General features: G+C 39.6%; 1 protein-coding gene across 1 annotated transcript in view; it reads right to left on the bottom strand.

Moving 5' to 3' along the window:
- Window positions 1-4,090: 4,090 nt before the first annotated feature.
- bcl2l11 (BCL2 like 11) overlaps window positions 4,091-27,952 on the bottom strand; it is a 47,088-nt gene continuing 23,226 nt past the window's right edge. The window contains exon 4 of the mRNA XM_072246912.1: window positions 4,091-5,095. Coding sequence (XP_072103013.1) covers window positions 4,988-5,095 — 108 coding nt within the window. The 3' untranslated portion in view covers window positions 4,091-4,987. The remainder of the gene's footprint in view (window positions 5,096-27,952) is intronic.

Genomic DNA, 27,952 nt, shown 5'->3' with positions numbered 1-27,952 from the left:
TCTAACAGGATCCCACCACCAAGCACATCTTTCCCTCCCCATACCCCACCGATTCCACTTACCGCAGGGATCGCTCCCTACTCAATTCTCTTGTCCATTTATCCTTCCCCACTGATCTTATCCTTGCAAGTGGAACAAGTGCTACACCTGCCCCTATAACTCCACCCTCTCTACCATTCAGGACCCCAAACAGTCTTTCCAGGCAACACTTCACCCGTGAGTCAGTTGGGGTCATAAACTGTGTCCGGTGCGCTCGGTGTGGCCTCCTGTATGTCAGTGAGACCTAACATAGATTGGGAGACCGCTTCGCTGAGCACCTACTGCCAGAAAAAGCAGAATTTTCGTGTGGCCACCCATTTTAATTCCACTTCCTATTCCCATTCGAGTATGTCTATCCATGGCTTCCTCCACTGTCATGATGAGGCTACACTTAGGTTGGAGGAGCAACACCTTGTATTCCGTCTGGGTAGTCTCCAACCTGATGACATGAACATCGATTTCTCAGACTTCTGGTAATGCCCCCTCCCCCACCACCTTTTCCCTCTCTCACCTTGTCTCCTTGCCCACCTCTCATCTCCCACTTGTGCTCCTCCCTATCTTTCAGGGCCTTCTGTTCTCTTGTATCAGACTTCCCCTTCTCCAGCCCTGTATCTCTTTAACCAATCAAATTCCCAGGTCTTTACGCCATGATTGTTTTCTCAAGAGCAAATAGGCAACTCTGACCTCAATTTCAACTCTGTAGACTCTGCATCAATATAGAAATGGCAGATTCTGACTTAAAATGACACAGAACTGATATTTGTGATAAAATTACATTGCCGTCAAAAGAAGGTACAGAAGGAAATAGGTTAATCTCTTATGCAAGGTGGACGTGAATGAGACTTTTTGGAATATGGATTCAGAAAGCTAAACTTCTGTCTACAGGTACCAAGAATTGGGCAACTAAGCTTGGGATTTTGTTTTAAGGCCAGTATCAAAAAATGAAGTCTTGCCTACTTCTGAATTGGAGCTGAGTCATTAAAGCCAGATGTCATAAATCATAAAATGCTGAAAATCTGTAATAGGTCAAGCAACATTTATGGAGAAACACACTTCCTTTCATCAGGACAATATTATCTCCAAGAGGACTCCAGAGACATTTTTATGCAGGTTTCTCAAGGTACACATAGCCTGAGTACACGTCATTAGGACAAAATAAACCCAAAATGAACTATAGTTTTGATTTTTGATGGGTGATATCTATGTGATCATGAAAACTCAACACATAGCTGGGGATTTATTCAGCAGATCAATAACTTGAGATTGCAGTACTCTAAATACACCCTCAGTGAGGTGCATTATTCTTATCGAAATTTATTCTGAACTTTTTCCTCTAGGGAACTATCAAAATACCAACTTTGTTGGTTGTGCAAGTGCAACAGTACACAATCTACATTTAACAAGACACTATTATAATAAATGCATCACTGAATACTTGGGAGTAAATCCATATTTCAAATCCTTATTGCATTCTTTAGTACAACCATAATGTAATGCATTCAAAAACATTGATTTGGAACTGAAAGTACTTTCCACCCACTCGGATGAAATTTAACCCAATTCAGTTTCAAGCTGTCATATTTTTGTTTCCCTTTGCAGTTTAAAATAGTTTTTGTATAGACAATCTAAGATATTAAAGGTTATGCACCTTAAAATAAACAGAGAAATAAGACTCACATGATGTCTGCAATAAAAAAGTACATTTGGTCACAAGTTGTGCACAATTATTCAGTTCCCAACTTAACTTTAAAGCTTTTAGTGAATAATGGTTTTGTTCAAAAATACATTGAAACCCACTTTCAAGTAAATAATAAGTGGATGACAGTATTCCACTTGGAACAATTGACCATGAATAGAAAAACATACTCAAGAGCAGGGGATCCTAACCTTTTTCTTTATGCCATGGACCCCTACCATTATCCAGGGGGTCGAAAGACCCCAGGTTGGGAACCCCTGATCTAGAGCTATCAACACATTCATCATCTTTCAGAAGTAAATGTCCTTCCTGAAATCCTCTCTTCTTCAGATGATATGGTGGTGGAGGCAGATACAGTGAGGCTTTTAAGAGGTGTTTAGATAGGCACATGAATGGGAGGAAGATGGAAGGATATGGACATTTTGTAAGGGGGGGGATATTCATTTTCGATTTACTTTTTAGCTGGTTCAGCCCCACATTGCGGATCAAAGGGCCTGTTCCTGTGCTGTACTGTTCTATAAATCTATTAGATAGCTAATGTGTCATATGTAATCCAGTGATGGTTAAGACCTAGGAACAGCTACTTGTCCACAAAGTTATCTTACCAAAATCTGAGTGCAATTCCTGGAGAAGCGAAACTAAGTCTCATATAAGACATTAATAGTAAACATGATTCTGCACAGAATGGGTAGTGGTGCTCAGCAAGGGTTTGGTGTTTGACTGCAACAGAAGAGCTTGATTGAAAATAAAGAAAGTACTGTGCTCGGAAGTAATAAGTACTATGTCTAGGGATTGGTTCTGGACCTTCAACACCCACCACGAAAGACGAGGGCAGTTCAGCCAAGTTTATAGGGACCACTGATTGAGATGGAACAGGAAATTAATATTGCCACAATTACATATCGAACAAGTGCTCAATAATATAGAAAATTAAATCAAAGTTTAACATTAAGATCTCTGAACAATGTGTGTGTATGTAAATTGGTAAATTGATTTAACATTATATTTGTTTTGTATGCCATCCATATAAAAAATTCCATTGCACCAATGCATAGCAGTAGTTACAGTTACAGTTAAATGTTACAGTTAGAGAAAGTGCAGTACAGGCAGACAATAAGGTATATTTTCTAAAGTGAGATGAAATTAGGAACTGCAGTCAGAAAATCTGTGGACAGGATGCAAGTAGGTTGATCTGTGAGGCTGTTGGAATTCCAAAAGGCTGGAAGATTGAAGGGTCCGTGTTATGGTCAGAAACAGTACTGACACTGCACAATGGATGTGACTGCCTTGCACGTGTGCTTTAAAGCTTCTATAAGCTTACTGGCTTGTATTAAGACAAATGAGTTGAGGACCAAAGGTTGAGGAATGGGCAGGATATGTTTAAAAAGTGTTGGTGAGGCTAACGCAAAGAAACTGCATTGTCTGCTGCGAGAATAGGAGAGTATAAATGAAAAATACAGCCAAATGGGAATCTAGGAACCTCTTTTGGTAGCAGAATTGGCTAGTCTCTCCCTACAAGTGCAAATGAGATTGGTAAGAATTATGAATCTAGGACTAGAGGGCATAACCTCAGAATAGGGGGACATCCATTTAAAACAGAGGTAAGGAGAAATTTCTTTAGACAGAGGGTAGTGAATCTGTGGGATGTGTTGCCACAGGCAGCTGTGAAGGCCAGGTCATTGGATATACTTAAAGGCAGAGGTTGATAGATTCCTGGTAAGTCAGGGCATGAAAGGTTAAGGGGATAAGGCAGGCGAATGGAGTTGAGAGGGATAATAAAGCAGCCATGATGGAAAGATAAAGCAGACTCAATGGGCCAAATTGGCTGACTTTGTTCCTATGTTTTATGGGCTTAGGGGGAAAAAACAGAAGTGCTGGGGCATTTAGTCATTAATTAAACAGCAGTGTGTGCAAATGGCATGTATCACATCTGATGAAAGGTCAACCAGAGACAGCAGTCTTGTTCTTCCCCCTCTTGGCAGATGCTGCCTGATTTTCTGAGTGTTTCCAAAATGTTTCTATTTTAGCTTTTTAGCATCTGCAAACTTTCTGCTTTTGGATTATTACTCTTGTTGCAGGATAAAATTTTTAGAATGTGGGAAATGAAAATATTTTTTTTCTCTGTGGCTGATCTGTAGCTGAAAACAGAAGCTTTTTGATCCAAAACAGAAATTAGAATCATATTATTATTGATAGTTGTTCTTGGTCCATTCATACATTTTCCCCACCCTGTACAGTGCCTTAGCTAAGCTTAGTTCAAATGAGTACTGGAGGCCCTGAACTTTGCTGCCTTTGCTAGTATTGTTCACACCAGTGTCCGATGCTAATAAAACTACAGAGGATTAAATGCAAAGCTATATCGAAACTTCAGATTTAATACAAGAAAAACCGACTTCATATTTAAACATATTTTCCAAGGATGCAGGTATGTACAACATTATTGCACAGTTAAAAATGTTAATTCCCCTCAGATATTTGGCAAGTCATCAGTGCAAGGAAGGAAAATAAAATTAAAATGCAGGGCAAAAAAAACAAGTATGTTTTAGCAGGTTGAAGGATGGGTAAAAGCCAGGGGGTAGGGAATTGTTTAACATTTTGCTACATTTACACTGGGTCATCCAACATAACGTATGGAAATACAAGAAATTAAATAATAAGCAGAATTAAAACACTATGAAAATAAAAAAACTGCAGCCAGAGTGCGTTCTGGCTCAGTCTGGTAACTAAATGCAGAAGTGGTGCAGTAGAAAAATGGTGGAGAAAAGAGGGAATGGGGAAACAAAGCAGATAAACACAAGATGCTCTACGTCTAATAAATAGTTCAAAATAACTTACAACCAATACATTTCTAGGCATCTCAAGGCTGGATCATTTTCAGTTACATTAAAAAAAAGGGCGAGTTATAAAAACAATTCGGATTGTATTTGATTGTTTTGGGGGAAACGTACGGATGTTCTTGATATTTGTTGGCTCAGGTTCCAATAATTGCAGGAAACATTTGTGTTTTACACAATGCGTGTGCTCAAAATTAATCCACCACCTTCTGACAACGTCACGATGAAAAGGTTGATGCCTTCCAGTGCGGTAAAATGACGTGCTGTTAGAGCCACTGAGTTTATGTCTCTCTCATCAGAATACCGCAATTTGATGCCAGTATGTACGCAAGAAAGAAAGCTTTGTTGTCCAAAGTGAAAAAGCAAAGATTGAAATTATCAAAAAATGTCTGTTTTTGAGCAATAAAGCTGGTGTACTTCATACGCTGTTCATCAACCGCCTGAACAATATAGTTATCCAGTGCCGGAAACTTGTGATCTGGTTATTAGGTGGTCGATGGGCCCTTGCACGTCTGCGATTAGGTGCCTGCAATCACAAGGGAGTCAAAGTTTTAATATTAAACTTTTGAAAAGACGCCTCAGCCACTGCAATTTCTCCACCCTCTCCCCAAAGGAACAGTCAACCTGTTCTTCGTTCAAGTATTCCCAGTTCTTTAAAATATTACCAGTTTATAGTCATCAAGTTTACTTAAGCATTTTGAAAGTGTATTTACAAGAAATTAAAACAATAGTACGTTGAATGGCTATGTGAACCATTCGGTAATGTCACTGCTCTCATAACCACCAGTTCCCTTATTCAGCAAAAATCTGTTGATGTCAGTTTAGAATATACCCAGTGAAATACCCAATGTACAGATGTACAAGTTGGGAGAATTTCAACTCCCAGTAAAGATATCTCATTATTTAATTTCTGAATAAACAGACTTCCAAACCCACATTCCGCGAAGCGCAGAATCAAATATCGCTGTGATGATTGTATGCTCTTGTATCAATTGTTTGGCGACAATAAAGTAAAGTAATTCAAAGTAATTCATTCCCTGGCTCTAGAGATCCCAGCAGAACAACCAAATTGTAGAATCTACCCTGTCCCTCCATTTCACAATTCCACGTTTCAATGAGACCTCAGAAGGAGCTTTCTAATGGGCATATTCAACGACGTCCTAAACCAATTGTGGTTTAATTTTGACCTGATGCATTTTAATTATCTCAAAGATTCAAAGTACATTTATTAAGTATGTATGTAGTTTACAACCCTGAGATTAGCCTTCCTTCTGGACTGCAGCTTGGATAGACTCTTGATCAAGGTCTCTTTGGTGAGGTAGGGCTCCTGCCGCCTCGAGTTGGTGGGGGGAGGTTTGATGATTTGTTGCCGCTTGTGCGAAGTGTAGGGGAGGGGGGCTTCAGGGCTTTGATGTTTCTATCATTCATTCTTTGAGGTTTGTTTTGTGGATGTCTGAAGAGCGCGGTTTTCAGGTTGTAAATAAATCTTTGAACCATTAATTCAAAAGTTGTAAATTAGAGACTTAATTTGCTTTCATGCAGTGCTTTTCACACAAATCAGATGTCCTAAAATTCAGCGCTAATTAGCTTACTGCTGGCATGGAATCCTTGTCATGAAGGCAAAAACAATTTTCAATTAGTGTACAGCATGGTAAATACTACAGGCAGGAGAATACAGACTGACCCATTCTTAGTCATGTGGTTTGAGGATGACTAAACGTTAATGAGCAAAGCAATTTAACTTTTCATGTCCACCTCAACAGATCAAGTGGGTTGATTTAAAACACCCACTCAACAGCACTTCAAACAATGTAGAGCCCTCTCTTTGGACCATTAGTTTCAACACAAATTATGTGTTCAGTCCCTGAAATAGGCTGGTTCAAACACAAGGATGACCCAAGCTGAAAGATTATTTTACTAGAGACACCAGCACATAAAGCATTTAAGTAACTCTTGCCATGCTGTTTTAGATCATAAGATAAAGAAGAATTACTTCATTCAGCCCATCGAGTCTGCTCCACCATTTCAACATAGCTGATCTATTTTCCCTCTTAGCCCCAGTCTCCTGCCTTCTCCCCATATCCCTTCATGCCCTGACTAATCAGAATCTATCAACCTCTGCCTTAATTGTACCCAATGACTTGGCCTCCAAAGCCATCTGTGGTGCCGAATCCCACAGAATTACTACTCTCTGGCTAAAGAAATTCCTCCTCCTCATCTGTTTGAAAAGAGTGCCCTTTTAATCTGAGGCTGTGTCCTCTGATCTTGGACTCCCTCACTAAGGCCCTTAACATTCCGTAAATTTCAATGAGGTCACCCCTTGTTCTTCTGAATTTCAGTGAGTACAGGCCCAGAGCCTTTGTGAAAACTAAGAACAGTGAATACAAATCAAATACCAAACAATGTATATGCATAAAAATACAGCAATGATATAAAATAATTTACATCTTACATAGCAACATACACAAAATGGTGGAGAAACAACAGGTCAGGCAGTATTAATGGAAATGAATAGACAGTTAATGCTTCATGCTGAGACCCTTCTTCAGGACTAAGAAGGAAGGGAGGAAGATACCAGAATAAAAAGGGGAAGGAGACTAATTGTTAAGTGATAGGTGAAACCAGATAGATGGAAAATGTCAAGAGCTGGAAAAGGAGGAATCTGATAGGAGAAAGGTAAGGAGGGTGGGTCCCAGAGGCAGGTGAGAAGAGGGTAAAAGTTCAAAGTGGGGAATAGACGATGGGGGGAATTAGTTTACTGGATTTGTTTACATCTTATTTGACTTCTTTTGAAGTCAGCTTGTTTTATAACTAAGATTAAGGTTTTGTCAGATGAGCCTGGTATAGGTATTTATTGTATCTCTCAATGTCACAGGAGGTTGGGTTGAAGTTGGTAGCTGGGCATTGGGGCAACAATTCTGGAAAATAATCATGAACAATCCTACTACTTTCTCCCCAACAATGTTGTACAACCAATTTCCCTTTGAGACACCAATCCAATAATTTCAGCACAGCAGTTTCCAGCTGTGTTTTTCGCAGACCCTTTCTCATAAAAGTGATAATTTTCATTGCTAATGTTTGGTCAGCGAACACGGAGTTCAGGTTTTCTTTGAACATGCCGCCTTTAAAATGCATTCATTCCCTTTTCACCCTGATATCGAAGTACTACTGTTCTAAAATACTTGAGAAATGACAGATACATGCGTTTAACATGCAAACTATGTCAAAATACATCTCAAGGGCATGTGTCAGGCAAATTTCTGAACTGGGGGGAAGATAGTTTAGGCAACTTCTTTAAACCTTGATTATAAATCATACACTACTAGGAAAAAGCAAACGAGGAATAAATGGTACAGAATTTCTGGTGTGTGACACACTTCTGAACATCAATATCTACCCCAACCCCAACTCAAAAATACAACTTAGCACTTGTCATAATCAGAACATGATTTCTTGTCTGGTCGAGCACAGAGTGTGTAGTGCAAACTCCTGAGGCTTCACTGCTAGGCATTTCCAGGGCCACCGCATTTTCAAAATGCAGCATGAGATCCCACTATGCTAAAGGCATAGCTCATCTTTTTTACTTCAAGGTTATCTCAGCACAGCACAAAACCTGACCCCATACCCACTGATCAATGTTTACATCAAGCTGGGGTCTCCATTTCAGACAGAGCCCATAGGAATTCAACCCCACCCTCCCACTTCACTCTCCCCAATCACAGAGAAAGTATCTAATTTTCCTCCTTCACAATCCAAACCTTGCTCACCAACACCACCTCATCCCTTTCCTGCTTAAAGGACATTATGTTCCTGTGATGTGCTGCTTCAAGAAAGTTTTTCATTACACTTGTACATACATAAACTTGTTAACATAATAAACTCGACTTTGACTTTCCAGCTCACCATTTTTGGCTATCAGGGCACTATGTTTTTTGTTATACAGAAGTCCCTTGCAAATTGTATCATTCTTTCAGGTTCTACTCAGTTTAATTTAATTTTAGTTTTCACTTTGTTGTAATGCTCAGGTTAAAAGTAATTCTGGTGTGAGGGGGCTGGCCTGTCTCCTGAAAAAAAAGTTACGGAGGAGGTAGGGGTTCTTTCTTGCATGTGGTATGATGAGTGTTACATTAAGAGTTCAATTGTGTAAAAACAGACAGCCCTCCCTGGGGCAGGAAGGTTATACCGAGACAGGCAACATAATGGAGCCAATGGTCATTTAAGAGTAGTACTGAAGCTGCTGGCCTCTATACCTGCACCATTTACAAGCTCAAGGACTCTGCATGCAAAATAAATTATTCATATGCTCACATCCATTAAGGTGAATATAGCAACTATCTTGTACACAACTTCTACGGGGGTGGGAGGGTGGGGAGAGTAATTGATGTCCATTTAAAAAATATGTTGGGTTAAATGTCTGCCAGAAAAAAACTGTTATTCCCAGCATTAGAGAATCTTTAAGAACAGAGAGAACTTCATCTTAAGTACTACATTCAAAGGAATTGCCGAGTTAACAGTAAGCACCAGCACATCAAGTTAAACTCCAGCGTAGGGCTTGACAATAAACTCTGCCATTGACACTGAATGGCCCACAATAATGTGTACAAAACAGCTCTATCGTATTTAGTTGGGTTGCCAGGAGTCTATTAGGAATGGGGATATATTTCAAATTATGCTGAAGACACTAAACTTAACAATATAGTATACAGAGCAGAGCATAGGACTTCACTCTGGTGACGTACAGTGAAAGTAGTTAACACAGCGAAGTACGATTTACCTGAAAGAATATGGAACGGTACAGTAAAGAACAGGTCCTTTATTCAACCCACCTTGTAAACTACACTAACATCAATCTAGTCCTCCCTCTCTCTTTCAGCAACGTGATCACCTAAAAGGTATAGTTTTAAAGTAGCTGCAGGATCAGAGACTTGGGATTTATGTTAAATCTTTGAAGACAGCAGGGCAAATTCAGAAGCCTAAGTGATAAGGAATCCTTGGCTTTAGAGACTGAAGCAGTATAAATCAATAAGTTGTGCTTCTGTGTTTTTGTTGAATAAAAGCTCTTGTTTGTCCTGGTGTCACATACGCACTACAGGAACAATGACAAATGCTTAAGAGGGTACAGAAGTGATTTACCAGAATGGTATCAAGGATGCTTGGACTGATCAGTAGAGATGAAGGGGAGATTCCACATAGATGTATAAGATTATGTTAGCTATCAATAAAGCAAAATAAGGGGAAACTATATGCATGCAAAGCTTGTAACCAAAACAAAGAGATTTCAGACGAATGCAAAATAGTTGAGCAGAGTTGAGGAAATAAATGTCTGGTGCAGTATAATCTTACAATCAGCAACACGCTTCCTGACGGGCAATGGAAGGGATTCAATAATATCTTTCAATTGGCAATCGATTAAAAGAAAGGGATTGGGCAAAATGGACAGTTTTAATCAGAGGCACATTTACCATAATTGTCAAAGAACAAAAGGCAAAATTAATAATTCCCTCACTTAAAAACAGTATTGAAGAAAGCTGACATGTGCAGGATTGTGGTGAGAGAAACTAACTGGGCAGGATGGTAACATACGACCTTTATTATTCTAAGATTCTTCTGCATAGCTAGTTTGCAATATTTTCCATTGTTGCAATTTGAAGGAGGACAATAAATAGATTTAATTACAGAAAGCTTATTTTGTTTGGCAGCACAGCTGCAGTGCTCTCTGTATGACAACATGGCCTCCACTCAGGTGCTCCTATTCCCTCTCCACATCCCGATGACAAGCTGGCTGATAGGCTAACTGGACATGCATGAATTGTCCCTAACGTAGATGGGTGGCAGGAAAATTGGGGGAAAAATTGATAGGCATGTGAGAGAGAAGAGAATACAAGGGAAATGAACGAAAAAATATCATTAGTCGCCAGTAATATTCTGATCATGAAATAAATTAGATCAGGTGGACTATAACATCAATCCCCTACCAGCAGCTAAGAGTCAACATTGACAATAAGTATTGCTAAATGAAAGACCAGACAGACATGGATTTGGTAAATGATTGTGCTCCTGTGCTGTGATAATTGAAGCATCAACTTGCGTGACCAATGCCACCTCCAGACTCAATAATTCAAACATTCTTCATGCAGTGCTTCTATCCTCTAGAAGCCAATATATCCAGAACCGTGCTGCCTGTAGCTCGATTCTCAACCATAAGCACCATGGCTGTCGGAGCTCATCATCCCAACCACTGGACACCATTGCATGAAACGGATGACGACGGTCTGAGACCCAACTACCATCAGCTACTTTATCAATGAGTTACAGTCAGGAGGGATATTTATTGATGATTGTACCATGGTCAATTCCATTCCTCAGTTCTCAGGATACGAAGACAGTCCATGCCCGCACACTGCAACATCTCAACAACTTTCTGGCAAGGACTGGTGAGCAACAAGTAACACTCGCATCTCAGAACTAACTACTAACTCCAAAGCAAGCCAAGTTTTACCACCTACCCTTAATATTAAATGGCACTACCACTGGCAAATCTCTCACCACCAACTTCCTGGTGAGGGGTATGGTCACCATTGACCGGACAGCCACACACAAGTGCTCTGTCTACAGGAACAAGTCAGAATCAGAATCAGGTTTAATATCACCGGCATACGTCATGAAATTTGTTGACTTTGAGGCAGCAGCACAATACAATACATAACAATAGAGAAATAAAACTGAATGTTAGTAAATACATGTATAATAGTTAATTTAAATTAGTGCAAAAACAGAAATAAAAGTAGTGAAGTAGTGTTCATGGGTTCAATGTCTATTTGGTAACTGGATAATAGAGGGGAAGATGATACTCCTGAATCACTGAGTGTGTGCCTTCCAGCTCCTGTACCTCCTCCTTGATTGTAGCAATGAGAAGAGGACTTGACCTGGGTGATAGCAGTCCTTAATGGTGCATCACTCTTTGAAGATGTCCTGGTTAATACGGAGGCTTGTGCTCACGATGGTGACCATCTTTATAACTTCCTGTAGCTTACTTCAATCCTGTGCAGATCCCCCTGCCCCATACCAGATGGTGATGCAGCCAGTTAGAATGCACTCCATGGTGCATCTGTAGGAACTTGAGTGTTGAATTCACAATATTGTGCGTTGAGTGACTCTTGTCCTCACACCCCATCTCCCTGCTAGCATTCACAAGTCACAAGTATAGTGGAATAGAAGCAGCACGAAAGGAGGCCCTTCTGCCCACCATGTTCATGCTAACCATTTTTTACCCCCCATCACTGGTAACACTCAAGGTCTTAAATAAAATCCAGGACAGAACAGCCTGTTAGATAGATATCCCATTGCCACTCTAAAAAAAAATCCTTTCTTTCACCAGTGGAACAATATTAAGAAAATAGGGCTACTCACCCAGCACATCCCAAACCCACCATCTCTACCACCCAGAAGGACGAGCAGCACTTGTGTGCTGTTAAAACAATATGACCCGTGGGTTCTCTTCCCATCCTCCTCATTCAGAAATTGTTCAGCATCAGAATCAGGTTTAATATCACTGGCATATTCTGTGAAATTTGTATATTAAAAAATAAATATGTAGTGCAAAAAGAGAGCAAAAAATATTGAGATAGTGTTCATGTGTTGGTTCATTGTCCATTCAGTAATCTGATGGCAGAAGGAAAGAAGCTGTTCCTAAAATATAGTGTCTCTTCAGGCTCCTGTACTTCCTCCCTGAAGGCAGCAATGAGAAGAGGTCATGCCCTGGGTGATGGAGGTCCTTACTGATAGACGCTGTCTTTTTGGGACAGCACCTTCTGAAGATGTCCTCGATGCTGGGGTGGCTAGTGCCCATGACACAACTGGTCGAGTTTACAACTTTCTGCAGCTTTTTCCGATCATGTACTGTGGCACCTCCATACCAGTTGGAATGCTCTCCATTGTGAATTCCCTATCAAAAAGCCTCATGACATGCAGCAGTTAAAAGTGGCTCACCACCTACTCGAACAAGGAATTGGCAATAAATCCCAGCAATGCAATATACTGAAAGTCTTTTTTAAGAAAATGCTGCTAATCTCAGAAGAGCCATGGAAGTTATATAGGATAAAATTTAAATAGCTCTGAAGGCTACTGTTGTATTGAGGTGGAGGGTGTCGAGAGAGTAGCTATAAGCATAAGCAAAGCAGGGGCAGGAGGAGATTGTCCTTATTTCTGTGTTCAATAAGATCATGCATGGTGCAATACAACAATCCAGCTCACTCTCAGCATCTCCTGATTTCCAAATATCTGTTCATCTCAGCCTTGAAATGACACAACAAGCATCCTAATGACAAGGCCCACAACCATCTGTGCAAACAAAAATATTCTCATTTTAGTCATACTTTGTGAGCTTAATTCTCGTCTCTGAACAGGGTTTAAAACAAAAACCTCAACATCTACCCTACTCACTGCCCCTTAAGAGTCTTGTAGGGTTTCAATGAGATTTCTTTGTTCTAAACTCAGCAAGTAAAATTCTATCCTTCCACTAATTAAGTTCTTCTCATAAGAAAAGTACTCTAAACCACCTCCAAGTATATCATTCATTTGGCACAGATATTAGAAGTGCATAGTACTTCAGGTGAGGGAAAGACAAGAGTTACAAATCCTATTTTGTAATCCTAAACCTTTGGCCAAAATCCTATTCGATTCTGTTAACCTTAATTTATGTAATTATAGACTGAACTTGAGATCCAATCATCCTAAAGCAGTTTGTTTCAGAATTGGCGCTAACCAACTACATTCTATAACAATATCCTAAAATATATATCTGTGTCTTATGATACCTACCCATTTCATGTGATTATATCTTGCAAAGCCAACTCAGCAATCACAGTGTGGGGGAGGGGAAGGAACAGACAGCTTCTCTCTCTCGCCATGGAGTGCAACAGCAGCTGGTGTTTGTGGCTCTGTGGTATTGGCTTTGAGCAAGATTGTTTGGCACAAAGGGATTGTGATAACAACTGGGCTTTTCCCCTGCAGAAGCAGAGGGGAAACGTACTCTGTGTGCGTGATTCCTGTGGAAGCAGTTATGTGCAGTCCAACCACAATGGCAGATTTTTATCTCTTTAAATAATACATTAATGTTTAAAAAGTTTGGCATTGTTCTTTCTCCAAGTACCTTCCAACTAAATCCACAGCAGACATATTGATATGATTTGTTAGTGTGGTGCAGCTGTAAAGTATACTTTAAATACGCTCTATCGTTTCTTGCAGAGAAGTGGACTATTCAGCCCCTATGCCTGTTCTAGTTCCCTAACTGAGCCACCAACTACACCACCTCCACAGCACTCTAACCTCACTCTAACCTCCAAGAGGACCACAACCTTGCCGTAGGGTTTGGAGGCTTGCATGCCTCAATGACCCGGAGAGCTATGTTGGCTGGAGTCAGAGACTTGTACTTTGGCTCTTGGTAGGGTCACCCATGCCAAACAGTCAAAGGGTAGAGGCCAGACTAAGAGTGGTCCATAGGTCCTCCAGGTTCGGGGGTTCAGCTCAGAGCTAACAATCTTGACTGGTCAAAAAACAATTGTAACAGAAACAGCAATGAAGAATCCTTCTACATCTGTGCTTTATCTGTGTGTGATGGTATGGACAGAGATGGAGGACCTTCATTGCAGCCCTAATCGCCAGCAGCATAATGGACACTAAAAAGAAAGAGCTGTAAATTTACTTAAGTAATTATCCAATGTTATTTTGCCGTTATTCCTTAACCACCCTTTTGGAAAATGAATTCTAGATTGTAGGTTAAAGGGTAGCTCTCCCCAACTTTTTTTGCCAATTATTTTAAATCTGTCATGATAAATACCATTGCCAATTCCTCTCTATCCAATCAATAAGCAGCTCTCAGACCTGAACAATGTCTTAAATGTCTCCTTAGCCATTTGCACTGAGAAAAACAACACCAGCCTCTCCACTTTTTATCAAATTCCACCATTATTCTGTTAAGTTTTGGTGTCCTTTTCTTCCTGAGGCGCCATGGCCAGAAATATACCAGCTGGAAAGTAGCCAGTGATTGCTAAAGTTCTAATTATTTGTTCCACATTAGGAATATAACAGGGTATAAAATTAGGCGGCACAGTAGTGTAGCGGTCAGCATTACGCTTAACAGCACCAGCGCTGGGGGTTCAATTCCCGTAACCGCGCGGGTCTCCTCCAGGCGCTCCCATTTCTTTCCACGTTTCAAAGGTGTACGGGTTAGTAAGTTGTGGGCACCCAGATTAGCAGTGGAAGCATGTTGACACCTGTGAGCTTCCCCCAGCACATTCCTCAGACTGTGTTGGTCATTAACGCAAACAATGCAAGTCACTGTATGTTTCGTTGTGACAAATAAAGCTAATCGTTAATCCTTTAAACTTTAATTAAAACTCAAATGAAGAACAGGCAATCCAAACCCAACTAAACCCAAGAATATATTGTTGCCCAATATGATCCAAACACGATCCCGTCCTGTGATGTTTAAAAAGGCAACTGGCTTCTATGTTAAATATTTTATTTTGTCACTTATTTCAGCACATTTATACTGGACCTATGGAGTTCCATAGCACGAATCAAGTCTTCCAGCCAACTGAGTCCTCTGGTTTGCACTCTTTTCACCCCATAGTCCCATCAGGTCCTTCCAGGTTCTATCACTAAAGGGGGCAATTTACTGTGGTCAATTAATCTTTGGACTGCCCGGAGGAAACCCACATTACAGGGTAAACGCCATTTGGACTGGGTCACTGGAGCTGAGGCAGTAGTTCTACCAGCTACTGCAATGTGTTACTATCAGGATGCCGAGGATCTAGAAACCAAGACTCCTATAATTGTTGTGACAGGCCCACTTACCATCAGAATTTAAGCAAATCGTTCGACTGTTGACAGGTTATTTGCTTTCCATTTTGTGTTCTCATTTTCAAAGGTGGCAATATCACACTACACCAGGCTGCCTTTTGAACTTTAAGTGCCAAGCAGATTAAACAGCAGCGAAACAAAGCAATAAATGAGGGTACTTAAACAAAGATCATTCAGATTTCCTACCATAGGAAATAATAAACATTTTACAATTTTATGTATTTCTTTCTTTACCGCACTTACAACTCTAAAAATTGCCTGGCCTTTCTAATTCTCATGTGAGGCTCCAGTTACATATCCACAGTAAACAGAAAAAAATACACGAAGAAACTGGAAGAACTGCATATCCTATGGCACGTTCCACAATTTCAAGATCTTTCACAGCAGATTACAGTCAATCAAGTGCTTTTGAACTACACTTTACTGTGTTGGGTAGGAAACAGTAAGCACCTGATAATGATATATTTTTAACACAAGACTGGCGAAGGAGCAAATATTGGTCAATTGACTGGGATTAGTTCTACTGCGGGCAGTCCTCAGGTTATGGCAGGGATGCATTCCTAAGGACTGCTCATACGTCATGAGAACAAAAACAGTGTGTGGGAGAGGATCACATTAACAGCTGTGACGGGAGCCGGGACAGCAAGCGAGCAGGTGCAGGAAGAGTGACCATCAGCCAGCCTCACTGACTCAGAGTGAATCTGCTGCGTGCTCCCAGCTCTACTCGGCTTGACCCAGCCCACAGTTGTTATGGCTTTCAGGGTGGGGGATACGCAGAAGTCTCACATTCCAACTCGGCAGAAGATGACTGCAGTGCCGTAGCAGCTGGCAAATCCGTCCCCATTCATCTGGTCTCCCAAATACTCCTTCATATGCACAGGGGAACGTGAGTCAGGTGTCTGTAACCCAGGGAGCACCTGTGCTCTTTAACCTTTGCCTTGCACATCTTGCATCCACTTGGAAGAAACGATGAAACCTCATTTTAACATATCATCCAAAATCAGGTGTTTGGTCAATATGGTCAACTCTAGCGAAGAGCAACTGAACTGTAGCTCATACTGATAAAATACCTGTACACTGGGGTGTTAAGGCAGTTATTAACATTTCAATATATACAAAAACCAATGAAAATGTCAAACATGACAATTTGCTTTGAACTCATGAGCCAAATAACTGAATGACTATCTTCAGCATTAAATCCAGCTCAGCAAGGATATGAGGTGTAAAACAAGCTTTTAAATTATACTTACACCTTGTTGGGGGAAATATTGCACAGTTCACTCAATTGAGAAGCTTTGCTTTTAATGGTATTGTTTAAATTGTAAATTAAATTCTTATCTATTCATAATTTATGAACAAAAAATCTAAAGGTAAAATTCTATTTTACTACCACTGAGAGTAAACTGTTTGATTCTCTTCATATTGTGCAGTTGTACTTCTTAATTGTTAGCGTTCTATCCCCTAGATCTGTCTTGGATTGAGTGGATTAAGTGGGCAAATATTTTCCTGACCCCCATCTCTGCTCACACTTGATTACACAGCCAAACACCTGAGCAATCACATCAAGTTCACTGATGACACGACAATAGTGGGGCTCATCACCAACAATGACGAGATGGCCCACGGAGAGGAGGTGGAAGAGCTTGAGGCCTGGTGCCAGGCAATTAACCCCTTCCTCAATGCCAACAAGACAAAGGAGATAGTTATTGACTTAAGGAAAACTCACAACAGCTACATCCCCAGTTTATATCAGCGACACAGTAGTGGAAACTGCAAGCAGTTTCAGTTTCAAACTCCTGGGAGTGTACATCACACACAAGCTCTCATGCTCACAGAAGGCATCCTACACAGTCACGAGAGAGAGCTGGAGGATGCACATCCATACTTATGTCATTCTACAGATATGCATAGAGAGGATCCTGACAAAATGTATCACTGTTTGGTATGGAAATTGCACTGCGACAGACAGGAAGGCTCTACTATGGATAGTCAAACCTGCCCAACGCATCACTGGCACCAGCCTAGTCTCCATCAGGGACATGCATACAGAAAGGTGGCGGAAAAGGGCCAATAGCATCATGAAGGATCCCACTCACCCTTCTCATAGACTGTTTGTCCCACTCCCATCTGGAAGGAGGCATGCATGCCAGGACCACCAGACTCAAAAACGGTTACTTTTCTCAAGCAGCAACATCCAATAACTCCACCACTCCATCAGTCACCTTATGTAGAGTCTAGTCTCACTATAAGGACAAACAATCAATGTATATAAATTATCTTATGCATCTATATTTATTGTTTTTTATTATTGTGTCCAGTATCTTTTGTGGATTTTTTTGGTGCTGCATCAAATCCAGGTTAGCAATTATTTCTTTCTCCTTTACGCTTATGTACCGGAAAGGGCATAAAACAATCTTGAATCTGTCAGCGGCTGCAAGCTGTTCTGACTGGCATGACTAAAATCAATTATCCAGCTCTTAATGAGGAAGTGTGAAGGAGGGAGAATACCACCACAGATCGGGACCGGTGTTTCAACAAAGAGCAGGACTTCGGCAGAACAAGAAGCATTGGAAATGTATATTGGGATTAGAACAGATATGGGGCAAAGCAAAAGGCAAGGTTTGGCACTTGCTGCAGCAACAAAGTTGGTGGTCAAGAAGAATCCTCTTACAATTGAAGTGCATTCCTGGTAAATTTACTCTGGTGATGCAGGAGGCAATGCAAATGCCACAGGATGCAAGTCAACAGTACCATTCCTCCTATCAACTGATAAAAATTAGAGTGAAGTAGTTTGTTCAGAGACACGGTGTAAAGCACAGCCTTAAATCAAACACCACACTTTAGAATTTTATAGCACTGAAGGAAGCCATTTAGCCCATCACTTCCTTGCCAGAGAGCCAGAAAATATTGCTGGCAGGTTTAACTTGTAACTTACAGATATAAACTCACTGCCTGAATTTGAATGGGACGTACAGGAAATGAGTAAAACAAATATCTCATTCACCACAAAAATCAGAAGGTTTTCGACTAAAAGTTTCAGGCTCTCAGATGTTTCATTCTTGTCTGCTTCCAACAAAGGACTGACGGCAAAGTGACAGCAACAAAACAATCCATTGTTAAAGTCCTTTATCTGTCCTGGGAACAAGGACTAAGGAAGTCTGTTTATTTATGACCCTGAACTCCCCATTTTCAACAACAGTTTTATTATTCAGTCTCATGGCACTTGAAACAGGTCCACAAGCCTTTTGTGGGTCACTGACCAAACCCACCACCACCTCCAACCTCACTGAAAAGAAACAATTATTTCTGAACTAACAATCAGCGAGTAACATCAACAATTTTGTTTTTATTCACACAGCGTATGTGGGTGTCACTGACTAGGCCAGTACTACCGCCCATTTTTGATTGCCTTTAAATATAGTATACTATTTCATATCAATCCAGAGTCATATTTTGGACAGATAAGACAAGCAATGTAGATTTCCTTCTTTACAGATCATCAGAGAGTCAAATTTTCATTAATAGCCCATTAGTTTTATAGTCATCCTCTCTAATACAACCTTTTACTCTGGATTTAATTGAATATTTAAATTCCCAGTTGCTGCTGGATTTGATCTCACATTTCCACATCACTTAATTCATCCCTCTGGAATTGTAGACCAGAAACAAAACTATTAAACTGCTGTATCTCAAGAGCATGAGTCTTGTGGTTTCTCTACCAGTACATCATCAATTACAAATCAGTCCAGGCAATTCTACTATGGTACAGTGAAAGAGGAAATATTACCTCAAAGAAAATAAAAATCTTTTCAACAATTTTTCTTCTCAGCATATCAATTTTAAATTAAAGGTACTGACAATTCTGCCTTCTGCACACTATGTTCGGTCTTGAAAAAAATATTCCTATTACAAATTTATTCACCTTCCTGATTTTGTGACAGACTGCAAGAGAAACACACATGGTCAGAGACAAAGTTAAGCCTAAACCAGAGTAAATAAGGAACTACTCCAATTATTCTCTTCGTATCCAGAGCAAACACTCAACATACAAGATTCCATCAGAAATCTGAAACCAAGCTAGTCAAATGTTTACTCATTGGTCATTGCAGAGAGTTATAAAATTAGTCAGCTCCATCGTGGGTACCAGCTTTGATAGTATCCAACACAGCTTCAAGGAGCTGTGCCTCAGAAAAGTGGCGTCCATCATTACGGATCCCCACTCAGGACATGCCTTCTTCTCGTTGTTACCATTAGGAAGGAAGTACAGAAGCCTGAAGGCACACACTCAGCAATTCAGGAACAGCTTCTTCCCCTCTGCCATCGGATTTCTGAATGGACATTGAACCTTTGAACATTACCTCACTACATTTAAAAAAAAATTCTGATTTGCTCTACATATCTTACACACACACACACACACACACACACACACACACACACACACACACACACACACACACACACACACTCACTCTTACTGAATCAGAATCAGGTTTATTATCACCGGCATGTGACGTGAAATTTGTCAACTTAGCAGCAGCAGTTCAATGCAATACATAATCTAGCAGAGAAAAATAATAATAAATAAAATTAAAAAAATAATAAATAATAGTAAATCAATTACATATAATGAATAGATTTTTTAAAATGTGCAAAAACAGAAATACTGCATATTTTTTTTAAAAGTGAGGTAGTGTCCAAAGATTCAATATCCATTTAGGAATCGGATGGCAGAGAGGAAGAAACCATTCATGAGTCACTGAGTGTACCTCCTACCTGATGGTAACAGTGAGAAAAAGGCATGCCTTGGGTGCTGGAGGCCCTTAATAATGGACACTGCCTTTCTGAGACACTGCTCCCTGAAGATGTCCTGGGTACCTTGTAGGCTAGTACCCAAGATGGAGCTGACTAAACTTACAACCTTCTGCAGCTTCTTTCGGTCCTGTGCAGTAGCCCCTCCATACAGACAGCGATGCAGCCTGTCAGAATGCTCTCCACGGTACAACTATAGAAGTTTTTGAGTGTATTTGTTGACATGCCAAATCTCTTCAAATTCCTAATAAAGTATAGCCGCTGTCTTGCCTTCTTTATAACTGCATCAATATGTTGGGACCAGGTTAGATCCTCAGAGATCTTGACACCCAGGAACTTGAAGCTGCTCACTCTCTCCACTTCTGATCCCTCTATGAGGATTGGTATGTGTTCCTTTGTCTTACCCTTCCTGAAGTCCACAATCAGCTCTTTCATCTTACTGACATTGAGTGCCAGGTTGTTGCTGTGGCACCATTCCACTAGTTGGCATATCTCACTCCTGTACACCCTCTTGTCACCACCTGAGATTCTACCAACAATGGTTGTATCGTAAGCAAATCTATAGATGGTATTTGAGCTATGCCTAGCCACACAGTCTTGTGTACAGAGAGAAGAGCCGTGGTCTAAGCACACACCCCTGAAGTGCGCCACTACAAATCATTTTTTCCTATATGTATCATGCATTGCATTGTACTACTACCACAAAGTTAACAAACTGCATGATGTATGCCAGTGATATCAAACCTGACTCTGGGGTACACAAAGAATGGAAGGCATTGTTTAAATCCAATTGCTTTCAAGATAACCAAGTGGTTTCAATGCCACTGGACAAAGTTGGCTGGCTTCTATTGGAAGGAAAGGCAGCAAAGTATATGAGAAATATAACTATTTGGTACATTTTCCCATGTCATGGCATTCAGAATTGTTTCCTTTCCCTACTGAGAAACAGGAGGAGGCAAACAAAGGACAGATCAACAGAAACCAGAGAGGGAAAAAAACCTCTACAATTGCAAACATGAGATTCTGCAGATCCTGGAAATCCAGAGCAACACAAAGAAAATGCTGGAGGAACTCAGCAGCTCAGGCAGAATCTACAGAAATGAATAAACAGACAACATTTCAAACTGAAACCCTTCTTCAGGACAGAAAGAAGGGGAAGATGCCTGAATGAACTAATTGCTCCAGTAACAAATAATTAACATGTTCACCATTGTCTACCATTCCTCATGTTTATTTATGAGTACTAAACGTCTGTACAGATGAGTCATATTCTCCATTCCAGAACAGGGGGTGGCAGTGTGGTTGTGTCAGACCTTTGGGTCTCAGCCAGCTTGTTATCTATTTATATTCACGGATATGTCTCATAGTCTGAGACTGGATTACACCTGTTCCAGCTGTCAAATATTTTGCCAAGTTATGGAAATTACCAAAATATTTCAGAAGCATTACAATGTTATATAAAAAACACAAGTGCAACTTCCTGATTTAATGATAGTTTGTGCATTTTCTGTACGTACACAGGTTGTTAATATTCAAAACAAACAGAACCAATGATTGGCAAATATATTGCCTTTGTCGATGATTTAGTTCTACTAGCATATGCACATACCTTTACTATTATGCATAATGATCAATAGTATTGAAACATTGTTAATAAATTTTTTACAACTTGTAAATAAGTTATTTTACTTTATACTTTATTGTCGCCAAACAATTGATACTGGAACGTACAATCATCACAGCGATATTTGATTCTGTGCTTCCCGCTCCCTGGATTACAAATATTAAATATTAAAAATAGTAAAAATTAGTAATATTAAAAGTTTAAATTATAAATCATAAATAGAAAATAGAAAATGGAAAGTAAGGTAGTGCAAAAAACAGACAGGCAGGCCTGGATATTTGGAGGGTACGGCCCAGATCTGGGTCAGGATCCGTTCAGCAGTCTTATCACAGTTGGAAAGAAGCTGTTCCCAAATCTGGCCGTACGAGTCTTCAAGCTCCTGAGCCTTCTCCCAGAGGGAAGAGGGATGAAAAGTGTGTTGCCTGGGGGGGTCGTGTCCTTGATTATCCTGGCAGCACTGCTCCAACAGCGTGCGGTGTAAAGTGAGTCCAAGGACGGAAGATTGGCTTGTGTGATGTGCTGCGCCATGTTCACGATCTTCTGCAGCTTCTTCCGGTTTTGGACAGGACAACTTCCATACCAGGTTGTGATGCACCCTAGAAGAATGCTTTCTACGGTGCATCTATAAAAATTTGTTGTATTCATCAATAAATGAAGACACTAAACCAGGCAACTGGGGATGAATTGAGCTTGAAGAATTTCTTTTTGAGTCATCACGCCCACCCCCCCCATTTCATTCAAATGTATAGATATATAAATTTTCTTCTCACAGCTTCAAATATAAACCAGCAATACTTTACTATCCAAGTGATTGGTGTTGGCTTGGAAGATTTCTGGCAGTTTACTTGGACAGGGAAGGTGAGGAGAGATGAACATCCATATTCAAAACTTGACACCTGTAAAGTGGTACATTTCCATGTGGACCCACAGCACAGAATGTAGAATTAGGAATGCTGGTTGATTTTCCTGCTCTCCTGTTGCCTCTGTACCTAATCAACAGCAGTCAGCTAAATCATTTTCCTTGTAATGTACAGCCCTACAAGACACTGGGTGGCTCTAAAAAGGTTTCCTCTTCAGCTACAGATTCAGAAATAAACCACAAGCAAAATTTACAAGAAAGTGCTTGTTGTAATGGAACTATAGCAGCTTCTTGTGCTTCCAGAGTTGTGGAAGTGTTCACCTTACTAACATAAATTAGGCAAACAGCACGTTGATATAGCCTCAAGCTATGAAGGTACTGATAATTCAAACCTTAGAGTATGGATGTTAATATCTTGTCTCAGTAAAGATAATGCCTGAGGCCAGAAATGTGGAATCCAAGTGACTCACTTGCAGAATAACAGTACAGGGTACTGGTTACATTATCTGAGTCAGGGTGGATCCCATTAAATCAAAGTGGTTATTAAACCTGAGCAATTCTGTGAATATGCAGACTAACCCAGCAGGCACACAGGGTAGCAGTTACAGACTTTTGTTGAGAATCAAAAGAAAAACTTCCATTTAATTTTCGTTACAAAAAAAAAGCAGACTTCCTTGGGTTTTATTTCATTTTTGGGAATGTTTTGGCTCATGACCAGGGAAGATACATCCTGTCACTGGAGACAAGGTGCTTTTCCAAACATGTAAAACAAACAAACACACACACACACACACACACACACACACATATATCGAAGTATTAACTCTTCAAGTTCCTCTTTATTTTGGTTAAACCTTTCAACTATTTACATTCCTAGTCAACTACCTATGAATCTGCATTTATTTATAATTACATTCCACCACATCATTAGACCATCTTAAATAAATTTGTAACATAAAATTAGTTATAACATATAAAATTACTGTTTTAAAGCAAAAAATCTTTAGTGTCTGTGGCTTTTGTTCAAACTAAATGCACCCCCATCCTCTCTCTTCCACGTAACTCCAATCACTCAAACTCCCAACAAATGTATTGCAACATTAAGCAAAGCTATTCTAGATTTTATTTTTACAAATCCATGCAGATAGAAAACCTGAAAAGTACAAAAGCCAAAAAGAAATCAACTGGGCACAGGGGAAAATAATTAACTGTCACCAAACATGAGATGCAGTTACCAGCAATGGTACACACTCCATAATGCCAACTTGGCAGTGAAGGAAGAACAGACGTACAATACCAAGGTGATTTCCATTGATCGCCACAATTTAGGAAGATATTCCATTTCTACAACAAAGAACGGGAAAGTTCAAATGAAAACTCCCCCAGTGCTTCTGTTATCATTCATTTAAGAATGCAATTTGAAGCTCTAAAGCTCTCTATGTTTTAAACAAATTACTACTTCCTGGAAGTAGCCCTTTGCTAGCACTGTGCTTACATTTTTTTTAAGGCAACCTATCATAAATTCCAGGGCCATTGTTATTCAGTGAAAAATATTACATTATAAACAAAAAGGAAAAAAACATCTTTGAGATGAAGAGGCTGATGACACACGTGGTATTATACTGCATGTGAACAGTATTACCTAGCTTTCATAATTATGCAGAATCAGGCTAGTCAGCCTAAAACATAGAGAAATGAGTTAAGATTCTGAACTAGTCAAGGCCTACGTCAAAAGACCAACTTGCTTCTCCTTTTCCCACTTCTGACAAAAAAAATCCTAGTTTGAAACATCATTTCTCTTTCCTTAGATATGTTCAGACCTTCTCAGTGTTTCCAGCATCTGCAGTGCTTCCCAACTTTTAACAGAAACTATTCCTTTCTCCTTCATGCATCATAACCTATGGAACAAGAGCTGTGATGCAGAATTATAAGAGGATGAAATTAGACTGAAATGGCCGGCATGCTCTGGTTTACATTTCTATGATTCATCTCTTGAAGTACTCTTATATTTTGGAAGCACCTTGACAAGTATGTGAATTGCCAAGAACTGTGAGGCTATCGATGAAGTGCTTGGTAAATGAGATTAACATGGAAAGGTACTTGATGGCTGGCATGGACATACTGGACCAAAAAGCTTGTTTCTTTGACTGTGTGCAATAATAATCCTATCCACATTTGCCACTTGTAGTCAAGGAGCTCGCCATTTACAGCATTCGCTTAGTTAAGAAAGTTCTTTCTGAATTCCCTGTTGGATTTACTTGAGACTGCCTTATATTTTTTTCTTTTTGTTCTTTGTCATTTGTTCTTGTCTCCCAAGTACAGTTACCTTGTCCTAATCTACTTCGTTAAACTGTTATATCATCTTGAAACACATCACATGAACTAGTCTGAATAGGACAGCTAGTTCCCTTCAATAAAAGACCACAAGTAAACTGGTTGGGTTTGGCACCAACCATCAACACTATGATTCCTTTTACCAGGGCCAGCTGTTTCCCCATTTGAAGAAGTCTTACTTGCTATTGCAGATTTAATAATAGGTTTCATGGGATATAGATCCTCTGATACCCTACTGTAAAACATCATGACCAATATTAAATGCTAACTACACAAAACAAAAAGAGGAATTGTTATACAAGGAACATCAACAAACATTAGTCATCCTGTCATGATGACTAAGGGAGATAGTGGTGGGCAGTCTGTGTGTGCGCGTTATGTCGTGCATATGCATGTGTATGCAAGTGTGCGTGTGTATGGTTGTGCAAGAAGAAAAATAGTAAAGACCACATCAAAAAAAAACTTAAAACACTGTTTAGAAAACACAAGCACCCTCTGAAGCTTCCTTATGCTGCAGGCTTCAAATATCAAAGAAGGAACTAACATGCAAGTATTATAAAACAAAAAAATCTTGCCAAACTTAAAATTACAAAGCAATTTTCTTTTTTTTTACCAACCAGCTCTTTTTAGTAGTGGGGGTAGATTTTTTTAATAAAATACAATTATTTTATGCTATTTCATTTCATAATTCAATCTTTTTTTAAATACATGATTGATTTGGAATATGGGGTACTTTGATCATATTACTGTGATCATATTGTTTACTTGTATCCTTATGAATTGTGTATTTGTATTCACGTAATTTATATAATATCAATAAAAATATTGAAAAAGCAAAAATATTACAGATGCTGGAAATCTGAAATGACTGGAAATGTTCAGCAGCTCATTCTCCCGCCACAAAAGGTTGCTGAAACACCCAAGTGTTGCCAGTATTTTCACTGATTTTTGTTTCTTAGACTACAAAAGGAGGCCTGGTGAAGAAGGGATGTGTAGGGATCATAATATAAAAATCCCAATATTTACCCACCATCACCTAAGAGTAAAGAAAATGCACATAATTCACCTTTCTGTCAGGGGTTGTACCCAAGGAACTGGGGTTTGAACACCAGATAGAGACAAGAATGCTGACCTTCAGTTAAGTTGTTGGAAAGCAGCCAAAATGGGCAATCTTGGCTCTTTCATCTGAACAGCTCAGTATCATTCCCAGTTCGTGAGAGATCCCAGGAGTCTGCTTTCATACCTGCTCCAAATGAAGTATGTCCACTTAGGAGCGATCTAAACCTATACAAAGGGGTGCCTCACTCATACGTTAACCCTTTCATTCCTGGAATTATTCTTGTGAACCTCCTCTGGAACCTTTTCAATGCAGACACATCTTTTCTTAGATAAGAGACCCAAAACTACTCACAATGCTCCTAGTGTTATCTGACCAATACCTTATAAAGCCTCAGTAGAGCTACAGCATTACATTCTTGCTCTTATATTCTTGTCCACTGGAAACAAATGCTAACGTTGTATTAGCCTTCCTTAGCATCAACTGAACCTGCAAATTAACCCTTACTTCTGTAAAGCACAAGGACTCCCGATTCTTGAAAGATCATTGCTCATGCCTCCACAATCTCTTCAGTGACCCCTTTCAGGTGCAGTCCATCTGGTTCAAGTGACTTATCTATCTTCATATCTTCCAGTTTCCCAAGCACATTCTCCTTAGTAATAACAACTACACTCACTTCTCCCCCTTGACACTCTCACAGTTCCTGGCTCTCCTGTCCTGAATCCTAGTCCATTTTACAGATTAATTGTTGTTTGCATACATCAAATTTTCTCTTCCTCCACCTTAGCATTCCTCTTTTGCAGTTATTTACTGTACAGTTTTTATTTTGAAGTTTTGCACAAAACAACAAATTTCATGACATATGTCAGTCGTAACATACCTAAATCTAATTCTGAATTAGGTTTTCCTATAAATACACCACTAATGTAAAAGTAAGTGATTTACAAACAGGAGAGAGCTTTGAATGATCAGGCAATTCAGTATGAATTTGAGCAAGATAATACATTTTAGTAGGAAAAACATAGGAGGAAATTAACAACAGAAATATGTGGATGTACAGAGTCAACTGCTAATTGCTTTGAAGTGATATAATGAATTGTTAGGAACATGGGTGCATTTTTGGATCATAGAATACCTACTTGGATGCCTTCCACTGATGCCATGGAAAGGCCACAGCGGAGATTTGCTAGAAACAGGAGTATGCAGTTTTACCATCTGATTTCTAAATGGACACTGAACCCATGAACACTACTTTTTAACCTCACTTTTTAAAATTTATTTCTGTTTCTGCACTTCTCATTTTAACTTAACTGTTTAACACACATTATATATCTTACTGTAATAGTTTTATTTTGTACATTTATCATGTATTGCACTGTACAGCTTCCGCAAAGTTAACAAATTTCACAACATCTGGTGATATTAAACCAGATCCTGATGGGCAGATTCAATCGAGCTTCTTAACAGGGTAAATAGGAAAAGTAGTCAAGTCAGCAATGTGGAATATTACGACTGAGACAAGATACAATATTTTGCAGTGTGAATTGATGTTGGCAAATACCACTACCATTTTAAGAGAAAAGATGTTTGGGAAGTAGGACTGGTTTTTCAATGGCTCCAATTGTAAACACCTATGAAACTAGAATAACATTTCTCCCCTCATGTTAACACTGCAAAAGAAAGCAGGATTATAAACCATGATATCATGATTTCCAATAGTCTTCCATTATCAATGTTCTGTTCTAGGATTCTCTTTCAAAATGATCCGCTGTTCTCTGGTGTTATCTAATTCTGAACATTGCTTTATCTAATTTCAAACACATACTGATTACAA

Source organism: Mobula birostris, chromosome 2 (genome assembly GCF_030028105.1).
Source record: "Mobula birostris isolate sMobBir1 chromosome 2, sMobBir1.hap1, whole genome shotgun sequence".
NCBI lineage: Eukaryota > Metazoa > Chordata > Chondrichthyes > Myliobatiformes > Myliobatidae > Mobula > Mobula birostris.
The sequence above is the reverse complement of the archived record's forward strand: the minus strand, read 5'-3'. Positions and strand labels throughout refer to the sequence as shown.